At 34.4% G+C, this 13,532-nt stretch overlaps 1 protein-coding gene across 5 annotated transcripts in view; it reads left to right on the top strand.

Moving 5' to 3' along the window:
- Positions 1–13,532, top strand: part of PTPRK (protein tyrosine phosphatase receptor type K) — a 694,658-nt gene that overhangs the window by 552,836 nt on the left and 128,290 nt on the right. For all 5 annotated transcript variants that reach the window (XM_049901316.1, XM_049901385.1, XM_049901556.1 and 2 more), the window contains exons 8-11: positions 44–346; positions 6,211–6,320; positions 7,676–7,877; positions 10,999–11,104. In XM_049901316.1, coding sequence (XP_049757273.1) covers positions 44–346; positions 6,211–6,320; positions 7,676–7,877; positions 10,999–11,104 — 721 coding nt within the window. The remainder of the gene's footprint in view (positions 1–43; positions 347–6,210; positions 6,321–7,675; positions 7,878–10,998; positions 11,105–13,532) is intronic.

Here is a 13,532-nt window from a genome sequence, read left to right as displayed (position 1 = left end):
TGGTAAAGTTGACTGCTGTCTGAATTTTTTATTTATTTTTCAGAACCTATGCGAACCCCAAAGACTTTAAAGATTGCCGAGATACAGGCAAGACGCATTGCTGTGGACTGGGAATCCTTGGGATACAACATTACTCGTTGCCACACTTTTAATGTTACTATCTGCTACCATTACTTCCGTGGTCACAACGAGAGCAAGGCAGACTGCTTGGACATGGATCCCAAAGCCCCTCAGCATGTTGTGAGCCATCTGCCACCTTATACAAACGTCAGCCTCAAGATGATCTTAACCAATCCAGAAGGGAGGAAGGAGAGTGAAGAGACGATTATTCAAACTGATGAAGATGGTACGTTCATACTTTGTTATTTAAAAGAGGGAATTATGTAATTGCTTAAAATTTTCCCTGTATTACCTGATACTGAGTTGAAGCCTGAAATCTGAGGTGAGCATTGAAAAGAGTTTGCCTTTAACAAAAAAATGCTTAATATTCTTCAAAGAAGTATCCAAATACTAAATCAAATATACTTCTAGTGTCTTCTCTCTTTATACAATGTGATTGAAGTGGGAACTATAATGAAAGTTTGCAATTTTTTTATTAGATTTCAAAGTTGCACTATTCATGTCACTATATCAACTACATATTGGAAAATACATTTGTTGTTTTAAAAAAACTGGGTTTCTGCATTTTACAAAGCAGTACTAGTTGCTTTCATTTTACATAAATTTGAAAACAATATCAGCATCCTTTATACATCTTATTTTAATAAAGAAGTTATTAACATCCAAGTAATTGCATTGCCCTGTATGTACTTGTATGTGTACTTCTTCTGAATTAATAGAAACATTTATATCAATATTATAATATGTACACACTTGTTATAGCAATGCATGATCAATATGAATATGAATACATTTCCTGATCAACAAAAATGTTTTGGATACTATACAAAAAGTCTTCAAATGATGATAATGTACTCTCTTGATGTAAGACATGTCATTTTCTAAATTTTCCTTTACGAGTGAAAACATGTAGCCCAAAAAAGAAAAATGTGCTACATAGTGAGCTGAGGCGAAGGTGAACTGAGAGTCAGGAATCATGAGCTTTAAGTCCTGGCCCTAATACCTTTGTAACCTCAGCAAATCCTTTCACCTCTGTGGCTCTTTATTTCTTATCTCTAAATGAAGATTTTAAATTAGATGATCTCTTGAGTTCCGTCCCCTTCTAAAATTCTTTCTACTTAAATACCTTGACAGCAAGGCTACATGTTTATTTGTGTTTCAGAAAACGGGATATGTTTCATACTCAAGTATTGCTAATGTCCTTCAAGTCCTGAACTTTAGGGTCATATCTATAGTTTGGTACCTACCAAGTGTGAAATTGCCATGAAATGACTAATGTACCGCAATTTCTAGAAATGCTTCTTATCATTTCAAGCCTTCCCCCTCTGAAAAGTGGAAATGACCTTGGTTTGTCCTGGTTGTTTTCATTGTGATAAGGGGAAGCGAGAGTTCTTTAACCTCATTGAGCTCAGTCTTTGAAGGGAAAAATTACTATAGTCCTAAAAGTATGCATGGAATTAATTCTTATATTCCTAAAATTTCAAAGTATAAACTTTAGACTTGTTTATGATAAATGCATCATTGTCTGTTTTGAGATAACCTTTTCAGCTATTATGTTTGTACTTGCTTCTAACTGAAGCAGCAACAATATTTTTAGCTAACAAACCTTGTCCTCTGATAAATACACACAAAAAAAGTGAAACACATTCTTGTGCAAGAAAGAATGGTTAGGGATAAATGTTTCATTGGTGGATGATAGAGATGGGATATCTACACGTAGATCCAAAGCTCTGAGAAATCTTAGGAAGTGGAATGGATATTAAAATATCTGCATCCCACTAGCCATCTTGTAACTCATGTTTTTAGTGATAAGAGTATACACACTTTTTATTGACTGCACATAAAATTAAAAACAATAATTTTTTAATTGGTAATTTTAGAGTCAGTTACATGAGTTTTGTACTGCTTTAGCCAATCACCCTCCAACGATACAATTCATTTTGATGATATTCTTTGGTATGCTTTGTTAGTCTGCCTCTCTTTACCACAAACCAAAGAATGTAGTCAGGCTTATATAATCTTTATATAATCTTTCTCATATTGCATTCACTTTTGAAATGTATTTTTGGATACACATATGATTAGATTATTAATCAGAAAATAAGTTGCTATGGAATTTTAAATTTTGTCCTAAATTGATCAAATGTATGGCTGTGCTGTTTATTTTATCCAGAAATAGTCTTCTAGGAGTAAAATACCATCAACTATGTATTCGATTTCAGTATTATTTGCAATCCTAGGTTTTCTTAACCTCTCCTTTAAAATTTTAATAGGTCTTAATGATATTGAGTTGCATATTATTATGAGTTGATAGTATTACTAGGATTAATCTCTTCAGCAGTGAGTTTGTTTTTTCTTTTGTTGTATATATAAGACTTAATGATCAAAGTACAAACTTTCCATGAAGTATTTGCAAGTGCTTTAGTCTTCAGAAAACCCTGGTAGTGTAGTAGTTAAGTGCTACGGCTGCTAACCAAAGGGTTGGCAGTTCAAATCTGCCAAGTGCTCCTTGGAAACTCTATGGGGCAGTTCTACTCTATCCTATAGGGTCGCTATGAGTCAGAAGCAACTCGATGGCATTGGGTGGTTTGGGTTTTAGTCTTCAAATCTGCCCTGTGAGCTTCAGTTCCTACATGCAATATTTGATGTGTCTTGATGTTTTTATTTGTTTGTTTTTTTGTTTTTTGGGGGGGAGGGACCAAACTATCTAAATCATAACCTATTGTTGCAAAGATCAATGGATTTTGACGACCTGATTAAGTCAGTTTTACTAAATTATTGCTGCCCTACATACATAGAAAAAGATAAATTATCAACCACCCAATAAAAAGGTATAATTTCATGAAAAGATTCTGAGGACATCCATAAATCATGAGAGCAAAGCTGGAATGATTTCCCAGCAGAATCCCAAGGTAGGATTTATATTTAATTTATTGCACACTTTTTTTTAACACATTGGTACCTTTTTTATACAAGGTTTTGTTTTCTTTCTTTTTTATTCCAGCATTCATAAAAATCAATATTATGAAGTTAGCTCAACAGAAAAGCTTGATTTGGGTATATTTTTGAGACTACAAAGCTATTTCTAAATATACATTTATTACATTTTAAAGACTGTGATGCTTATTTCATATAATCTTTTCCCACCCACATCTCATTTGCCCTCTTTTCGATTCTGACAGCTGTATTTTAGAGAAACTTCTATACTCAAAAAATTAGCTAAAATATCTCAAATAAATCACAGCAAGTTAACAAGTCAGCTTTCTGCCTCCACTCAAAGGTTTGATGTAGAAACGTGAAGGGCCATTACTGCCATGATAAGGATCTTATTAACTTCATGTTGTATTTAGATACAGACGCTGTCTTTATTTGTAGACATTGTCTTCTTTCAAATGCACTGTTGTTGTGTGTCGTTGAGTCAATTCAGATTCATAGTGACCCATAGGACAGAGTAGAACTGCCGCGTAGGGTTTCCTAGGCTGCCGTCTTTATGTGAACAGATTGCCAGGTCTTTTCTCCTGAGGAGCTACTGGTAGGGTCGAACTGCTGATCTTTCGATTAGCAGCCAAGAGCTTAACCATTGCATCACCAGGGCTCCTTAATGTATGGTTAGTGAATATAATTTGTCTATTTTATGCCCCATACCCTGACCTGTCCTCTTTGTGTATGTGTTAGTATGTGTTATAGTTCACCTGCCTAGTTCTTTCTCTGGCCCATTATATAGTCCAGGATCAGTGGTATTATACCCTTTTTTCCATAATTTTCCCACAAACAACTTTTACCCCTCTCACAGATGTGTCCTATTGACAAGGTTAATCCTATTGGCAAAGTAGACTATGTATAAGAAGAGCAAAGAAATACAGAAATTTTAGGGAAGGTAAACTACTCTCCAATTCTACCCCTTTCAAAGCAGGATTATGCAAACATTTAAAAGTATTTCTTTATAAACAATTGGAAATACAAATATTATTGGAGCCCTGGTGGTGCAGTGATTAAGTACTCACCAGCTAACCAAAAGGTCAGCAGTTCGAATCCACCAGCCTCTCCTTATAAACCCTATGGGGCAGTTCTACTCTGTCCTATAGGGCTGCTATGAGTCATAATCCTCGTGGCAACAGGTTTTTTTTTTTTTCATAGTATTTGCAAGCCAAATTATGCTGAATAAATGCCACCAGGGTTTCCATAGAATGAGCATAGGCAGTTATAATACCATCAAATAAACATTTATTCACTACCTGGGGGTTTTGCCCTCTGTCTCTTCAATCATCTTCTATGGGAGATACCTAAAGATGGAGAAATATTTTCCCCTAATCACATTCATCAGCTTGCATCATTTGAGTAGAAGGAAACAACAAATACTCCCTTAGAAAACAAACAAATGTCCGTGGCAGCCTCAGCAGGTACCGTGGATTGCACAGAAGGGAGGGTCTGTCATGGCCTGTCTTTATCAGCTGCACAGCCTGCACCAATACCGTGGGGCAGAGAGGGAGTGGATGCCTTTGGTTAACTTCTCCCCAGACCTTCTGCTGACAAATGCATGAACACATCTTCGGAAGTTCAATATTGGCGTCTCTTCTGTTTACTGTGGATTCCTTTCCTTTATAAATTTATTACAAACGTTCCAAATTACATTGGGTGTGGTTAAGTGCTACGACTGCTAACCAAAGGGTTGGCAGTTCGAATCCTTCAGGTGCTCCTTGGAAACTCTGTGGGGGGCAGTTCTACTCTGTCCTATAGGGTCACTATGAGTCGCAATCGACTCGACACCACTGGGTTTGATTTGGTTTTTGGTCCCAGAGGTCATAACATCACTCACGGTCTCCTCATAGGTTGAAATAAATCTTACTTTTGTGAGATACCATTCACAATTTCTTGATACTTCTAGCCACAATGCAAAGCATTTCCTTTGATCCAGTGATTTTTAATTTATTTCTGTCCTCGCAAAATTGCTATATACACTGAAACTACATTTCTAGATAATGTCATGTGTGAAGTTCACTGAAATATTAGATATTAATAAAAATATTAATTAAAAACCATACTTGCAGAATGTTGGGGTTGATATTTTCAAAGGAAACACGTGTTAAAGCAATTAGGATGGGTAGTATATATTTTAAAACATTGTTATTATTTCTATTTATTTTTCCCATTTATCAGAACTAGCAACTGGGTATTCATGTGAATAAATAATAACTGGATATCTAAATAAAATCTATAAAAGGAAAACATACAAGAGAAAATGAATCTTGAATCGTGTATGTTTTCAATAGAGGGTGACCAATTATCCAGTGCCGCCACTGGGTATTGCCAGTTATATGACATTGGCAAATAAAGCCTGGAGTGAAGGCTTCTCAAATCTTGTCATACCTGGGGACACTTCAGAACTAGTTATGTTGATTGTTAAAGTTTTAAACATGTCCAATGTTATAAGATGATTTGGTTCTTAGCTTTGAAAAAATGCATTTCATTTAAAAGACTAAAGCAATGACATTTGAACCATTAATATTAAACAACTTTTTTAAAAAGTTGTAGTCACCAACACTCTCTCTCACTCTTTTTTTAATTATAGAAATTTAATAATTTCAGTTACGTAAGTCAGGTTGATTATTAAGAAACATTTCAATTTAGTGCTATGTGATTTCGCTTTTAATTCCAAGGAGTGTTAATTATTACAATAATTCATTATTTTATGAACTTTGTTTATGGAAACTCTTTAGAGACTTATAATCTTCAAAAAATCTTTCAGGGAATTACAGCTCTGTTCTTGAAACAAATTACAAATGAGATCTTCATGTTATTAAAGGTATACAACAGAGAAAACTAGACCGTACAATTTATTCAACTCTCTGAGGTGATAGTATATTCTTTTGAATAAAAATAACTTTACACTTACAAATTTTCTGTATTAGAAGCTCATAGACTTACTTTAAATTCCCAAATATCAAAATAAAGTCAGAATACTGATCATATAGCTTATTTTTTTCTTTATGCACTTTTTTATTTATTTTATTTTATTTTTAGTTTGGTTTATTTAACTAGTTCTGTTTCTTATGTGAGGAGCTTCTAACCAAAAAATGTATGTATTTGTAGTGCCTGGCCCTGTACCAGTCAAATCCCTTAAAGGAACATCCTTTGAAAATAAGATCTTCTTGAACTGGAAGGAACCTTTGGATCCAAATGGAATCATCACTCAATATGAGGTATTGGGAGAATAAGGAAGTTCATTGAATTATGGATTGAAGGGATAAGAGGGAGAGAAAAAGGAAAAGTTTAGAGAGAAATAAAGGAAAAGAAGTAAGTAGGGGTTAGGGGATTAAAATCATTTTTAGTTGCCTCTGTTTTGATTTACAAGCTCTTTGATCCCAAGAATGAGAATCAAAATGAATATTGTCTGGCATCTACAATTTTCAGATTCCTATTTTTTTTTTTTTTTTAAAGTTAAACGTATTTTTTAGGGAAACAAGGTTGGCGTTGGCAAGACAGACTTAGTGATGGTTGTCATGAAAGATCACGTATAAAAATCCCTGATTTTCCTTTATATAAAATTAAGAAGCTTATATTTCATACTGTGATTTAGATGAGACCAATGAATGTTAATGGTTTCAGAGTAATTAATATCAAAAAAAAAAAAAGAAAACATATTATGAACCTGACTAATCCAGAGTTTCATGTCAACTTTGAATATAAATCATTATCTTATTTTCAAATATGACAACCTAAAATGAAGAAACCAAAGGATCATTTCAATTGCACAAAGGTATAGCTCTTTTCCTGGGTACTGAGTGTTGATTAGAGCATAAAATGCCCAAATTTCTAGTGGCTATCGAGTACATCAGGAGCCCTGGTGGCACAGTGGATAAGTGCTCGGCTGCTAGCCCAAAGGTCAGCGATTTGAACCCATTCCACAGAAGAAAGTTGTGACAGCCTGCATCTGTAAAGATTTACAGCCATGGAAATTCTATGGGGCATTCTCCCCTGTCCTACAGGGTTGCTATGAGTTGGAGTCAATTCGATGGCAGTGAGTTTGGTTTGGTTTTGATGGTGAGTGCATCATGGAAATTGGCTTCACTAGCATAGTCTTATAACATGTGACTATAGTAGCATCCTTGAGTAATATTTGCATGAAATTTGCTGTATAACTTTGACGGAGTATGGAAAAATGTTGATAGTAACAAACATTTTTTTAACGCTTTCTATGTTTCATCTACACTGAACTCTATAGCCATAAGATTTAGTATGAATATATATTCATGTTTAAGTATATTAATATATTGTCTGATTTTTTTTTTTTTTTGCTTGAAGAAAATGGAATGTATATTGGTCTGGTCAAATATAACTATCTAGGTTTATGTATGGGTGGATTGATAGATAATAGATAGATACAGAATTACAGAAAAATAACCATATCAAAAATGAAAAGGACAAGAGATGGAAAAAATTATGTTTGACTCCAGAGAGATGTTATTTAGCATACAGCCTTATTTTAGAAGGGTTTATTTACAATTTAATATTACTTAGGCTGGATATGTAACAGGAGATATATTTCTTAAAACAGGTCAGCTATAGCAGCATAAGGTCTTTTGATCCTGCAGTTCCAGTGGCTGGACCACCCCAGACTGTATCAAATTTATGGAACAGTACACACCATGTCTTTATGCATCTTCACCCAGGGACCACCTACCAGTTTTTCATAAGAGCTAGCACAGTCAAAGGCTTTGGACCAGCTACAGCCATCAATGTGACAACTAACATCTCAGGTATACAAATGAGTAAAGTGCAAACAGGGTTGATCACGCTCATGGTTTGTAATAGCACGTGATGGAGAATCTCATACACATAAAAAAGGAGTTTGTCTTGCTTATTGAATCTTTAATTTTTTTTACATGATTGAAGACACTTTAAAGAGTCATTGGAGTACACATTATCTTTTTATATGTCCAATCCCAAACATATCTCAGATAAGATAGTCACTTTTAATTGGCAGTGTTCTTTTAAGAAAAATTGTACTTTATTAAAAATTTCCGAAGTTTATTATAAACACTAATAACCTCAAGTCTTTATTAAACGAATTTTTATCCAAAGAACTGTGGAAGATCCTTGTTCTAGTACTATAGTACCACATACTTTGTCTGTGTTCCACTTTTCCTGATATTCTGGTAATTTTAAACAAATATGTGCTCTTGTCTCTCAGAGACTCACATAAATGTATGGGGATCTAAATTTGAAAATTGGGATGCGCAGGAGAATTTTATGGAAAAAATATGATGAAATTTTACATTGTATTGTGCTCACAATTTTATAGTTTGCATTTGACAAAACTGTTTACAGGTGCAATGATTAAATGCTTGCTAGCAATTAGCATTATAAAAAAATAATATGCCATAAATCTACTCCAGCTTATATGTTTTATCTTATTTAAGATTACTAAAATAAATATATATTATATAGCTAATGAAGGAAATTTTTAATAATACATTTTTTAAGGATCAGGCATTCACTATATTAAAACACTAATCTTGAATCCAAAATGCTCTCTTGTGTATGTTCATTTTCATTATAGTCCCACATAGCATATATTAGTGATATGTTTTTTATGTTATAATAGGACTGGAAGATATGTATCATTGTTCCGAATCTGTAACGTTTGCCTCAAAAAATAGCTACGCATTCTCTTCTCCAAATTGTTTTAAGTCTAAAACGTTATTTGCAAATATGTTGAATTAAAAAATAAATAAATAAAAAACAGTTGCTCTCGAGTCGAGTCTGACTCACGGCCACCCTTGTGTGTCAGAGTAGCACTGTGCACCATACAGTTTTCAACGTCTGATTTTCAGAAGTGGGCAATCCATGCTTCCTTCTGAAGCACTCTGGGTGGACTCTGAGCATCCAACCTTTCAGTTAGTTAGTAGCCGAGGTGTTAGACATTTGCACCACTGAGATATTTAATCTACCACTATATTTACATAAAATTATAAAAACAAGAACAGTGAACAAATGTACAGATAAGTCTGATAAAATTTATGGTCAGTATGGTTCTCAGCATCATTGGAATCTTTGAGATAAATTACTGTTTTTTGTCCTTTTGGTCCAGTAATTATATTCTTCAGCATTTTTAAAAGCTATTTAAGTAAAAGTGAGATCGGGTTATTGGAGGCGTGATAGTTGAACATTGATGGATAATACACATACCCATATTGTGCATGTATAATATTTAGTATCTGTTGATTCTGCTTCCTAAAGAACTCTCAGATAAGTTACCTCCTTCTCATGTCACTTTTTCTTCCTTTGCATGTGGACTATATTTAAAACACATCATTGAAATATCTTTTAAATAGTATTCCTGCCTTCAGACTTACACGCTGCTTCAGTGTATTTTTCCATTGATTAACACATATTTTCTTCTTAAATTTCTTCCAAATCTTCTTGTGTCCAGTAGGATAAAGACTGAATATCAACACATGATTAGCATTCATTGCCTTTCACGGCATATTTCCTCCCAACCTCCACTTCTCACCTTGAACCCAAAGTTCCGGACATAGCAAATGTTTGTAGCTTTTCAAATACAAAATGTCCTTTCAAAGTTGGGGTCTTCAAACATACTGTTTCCTCTCCCTGGAATTTTATTCCATGCTTAGTCCTCTTGATAAGTTTTTTAGTCTTCCTTTAAGATTTAACACAAGCATCACCAAGACCCTGAAGTCTTCTCTGTGTCACCTTTCCAACTTCCAACACTAATTTACACTAGTGGTTGTCAGAGTTTGGTCCTTTGACCAAAAGCATCAGCATCACCAGGGAACTTTCAAGAAGTGCACATTGATTAGGCTTCTCCTCAGACCTACTGAATCAGAAACTCAGGAGAGGAGGTTGATGGTAGGTAGCTAGCAGTCTGTTTTCACAAGCCCTCCAGGTAATGTTGATCTCCCTACTTTAACAACCACCATTTTGGCAAATCATTTGTCTTCCTCCTTTGGCTATATATTCTTTGTTTGTTTATAAGACTCTCACTGTTGATAAAAATTGAATCCTTTTAATTTTAGAAATCAGCATTTATCAGAGATCATGCTTTGTCTTTATATTTATAGCACATCAGAAAACTTGGCAATAGTATATATTCAGTGAATATTAAAGGAATGCATTAAACACATTTTAAAAATTTGAGGCCATTTGCTCTAAGTTCTTTCTGATAGATAATGCACACATTTTACTGAGTATATACTCCTTTGAACATCTTTCTACATGGAAATAACCTAAAGCCATTTTGAAGTTACTTTTTCACCTAGCTCAAGATTAGGCATTCTCCCCCATTAACTTTCTTCTTTTCGAAAACCTGGCAACTAATAAAAACTAAGGTGCCCATTTCCATTCACCACACTTGCTTGATAGGTTTCTATAACGGTAAAAATGGTACAGATAAGAACACTGGGGCTCCCCAACTGTTAGATCATAAATGGTGCTGCCTCAACAGGCAGTCTGTATCTCAGTTCCTGCCACATGCATCTCCATATGTGTCTCCATAACCAAAACTCTCCAGAGTCTATGCTGTTACTACCTTCTTCCCATTCCATCATTGCCAATTTCAAGGTCTCAGGAAACTAAAAGTTGCAGCATCTTCACAGAATTTTTGAGGTGTGTATCAAAAATTGCCAGATTATTATTTAAAACTTAACAACAAATCTTGTCTTAATACCTTCAGATGCCTTAGGTTCCCAGAGTTTTAATATTCAGTGGCATATGTTATCCTATAAAATAAGATATATTTTAAATATTTAAGTATTAAATGGATTTTTTCCTTAGTTGGGATTATTTATTTATTCTTCTTGAATGGTGATATTACTGTTAATTAATTGAAACTTTTTTACCTCATTAATCATTTATCAGCTCCAACTTTACCTGACTACGAAGGAGTTGATGCCTCTCTCAATGAAACCGCCACCACAATAACTGTGTTGTTGAGACCAGCACAGGCCAAAGGTGCACCTATCAGGTAAGAGCGGAAAAAAATAATAGTTAAAGGAAACAAACAGCCACTATGAGTGATGTTTTTCCGCAATTGCTTAGCAGTCAATAAAGGTCATTGTTCTTTTTTCCCTCTAGTACCATTTCATTTCCCTTCCTCTATTGATATCTATGGTATATGAGCTTTGAAGATATTTGTCAAAAGTAGAATGAGAAAATAATTCCTGTCCAATGTAGTAAATCACTTATGAATAATTTCATATGAATGATTGAAAATAGTAGGAAGCCTTGAGGAAATAAAAGGAAAATAAATGTAACTAATGTAGCCTTGTGACCTATTAATTACTGAATTGTCCTTTTCCAGAATTGCATAGTAAATATTAAAATTATTTCACCGTGTCAGTTTTCTTTCCAGTATTAAGCTATCATATATTCGTCATCTTGCAGAAAATTTAACACTATGTTGTTTTCAGAGATTGCATCAAATTATTCCAACCAATTTCTGTACATTTGTAATTTGATAACTGTCTCAAGTTTAAGCAAGATTCCACTTGAAACTCATAGGTTTTGTGGATATTTTGTTATCCAGCTTCTATAGAGAAAGAAATCAAGGCAAAGAAATCAGTGTAGGTATTTCATAATTGGATCATCTCAAGTTGTTTGCATGTTCATTTAAAAAATAAATCTGTGTTCTATGTATAAAATGAATATATTTGAGCTTATGAGCACACATTGACCAGGCAAATAATCCTATGTCACTGTAAAGGGGCAAAATTTTTTTCTTAATTAAGTAAAGAAAACCTTGATAAAAGAACATGAGCCTATATAGGAAACTCTCTTGAGTCCTGCCTGGCTAAAACTCATGGGAATACCACAGCAGAGAAGAGAGATGGTTGAGTGTTCTTGTAGCATAAACACCTGCAAAGCACTAGCTACTTGAAAATTCAAAGTGAGTACCTGGTGCTATTCATGTATCAGTGATCTGTGAGTGAATCTGACTGCTGATCCAAAGAAGAAAAATTTCTTCACTCAACGCCTTTTTTCTATTGACAAGTAATCAGGGTCATTCACATGTTCCTACCTATGATAAAATTTACTTTGTAGGTGTTAAGTCTACTGCTGCTGTTTAAACAAGCAGCCAGGGTACTTGCATTTACCTTTTAAGAGTTCTATGTTTGAGGGAATTCAGCTTTACTTTATGTAAGTTGCAAACTTAGTGTATTATTATTATTTGATGACTATGTTGTATAACATAGCTTATACTAACTTTTTATTCACTTAATCAATTTATTTCATAAATAATGATTGACCATGTATTTTGTGCCAAACCCAAACCCGCTGCCATCAAGTCAATTCTGACTTATAGCAACCATAGGGTTTCCAAGACTGTAAATCTCTATGGAGGCGAACTACCAATCTTTCAACTGTGGCACCACTGTTGGTTTCGAACCACCGACGTTTTGGTTAGCAGTTAATCACTTTAACCACTGTGCCACCAGACACATAAACAAAGATAAAATTATCACAATTAAACACAGAAACCCAGTGTCCAGTTCATCATGGGCCATCCAAGATACCTGCAACCTTGTAAATCTTTTGTTGATAGCTAGTGCTAAGGAGTTTTTTGAATTAATGAGCATATTATTGATCATACATCTTTAAATCAAGTCTTCCTGGCATTCACGTTGTTTACTTTTACTTAGGGTTTGTAATTACTGAGGGCTCATATGGTCTGAACTAATGGCTGTGCAAAAAAGAATTTCTAAATAATCATATATCCATCTTTCTCTAAACTCAGGAATGCACTTTTTTTGTATTTGTTGGAAATACATTTGACCATTTCCGGAGTTGAGCCCAGTGGCTGAGAACTCCACAGTATGTGCTGTAGGAGATTAGTATTCAACAAAATAAATTTAAAACCTGTAACACTACAAGAAGAAATGATGTAATGATATATAAACAAATGACAGGTTCTTTTTTTTTTTTTCTTTAAAGAATGTTACTACCAGGGGAGCAGAAATCTGTTTTCCAACTGATATTCTATCCCATCTTGCCCATCTCTAATCTTTTGTAATGACTTGCTCAACTCCCTGGGATCACTCATAGGTGGGGACCAGGTGGTAGAACCAGAATGGTTCAGTCAGGAATTCAGCCTTAGATGAGTCCTTCCTCCTTTGCTCTTTGATTCCTCCTCTCAGGGAGCCTGTCTTTCTTTTTCTGACCACCTTCCTACCTGAAGTCTCACTACCAGTAACTAGAGCTTTATTTTGGGGCTTATCTTGCCCACTGCCCTAATTCCTTTGAAAATGAGGTTTCAGCTTGATGTGATTAATTTTTCCTAGAACTGAATTTATGGTTTGGTACCTCAAACCTTTAATTGAATCAATATCACTCACTACCTTCAGATGTACTTGAAACTAATTGACTTTTTGCCCAATTTCTTATTCATGCATGTC

This window comes from Elephas maximus, chromosome 1, assembly GCF_024166365.1.
Source record: "Elephas maximus indicus isolate mEleMax1 chromosome 1, mEleMax1 primary haplotype, whole genome shotgun sequence".
In the NCBI taxonomy this organism is placed as follows: Eukaryota; Metazoa; Chordata; class Mammalia; order Proboscidea; family Elephantidae; genus Elephas; species Elephas maximus.
Note: the sequence above shows the minus strand (reverse complement) of the source record. Positions and strands in the feature narration are given on the sequence as shown.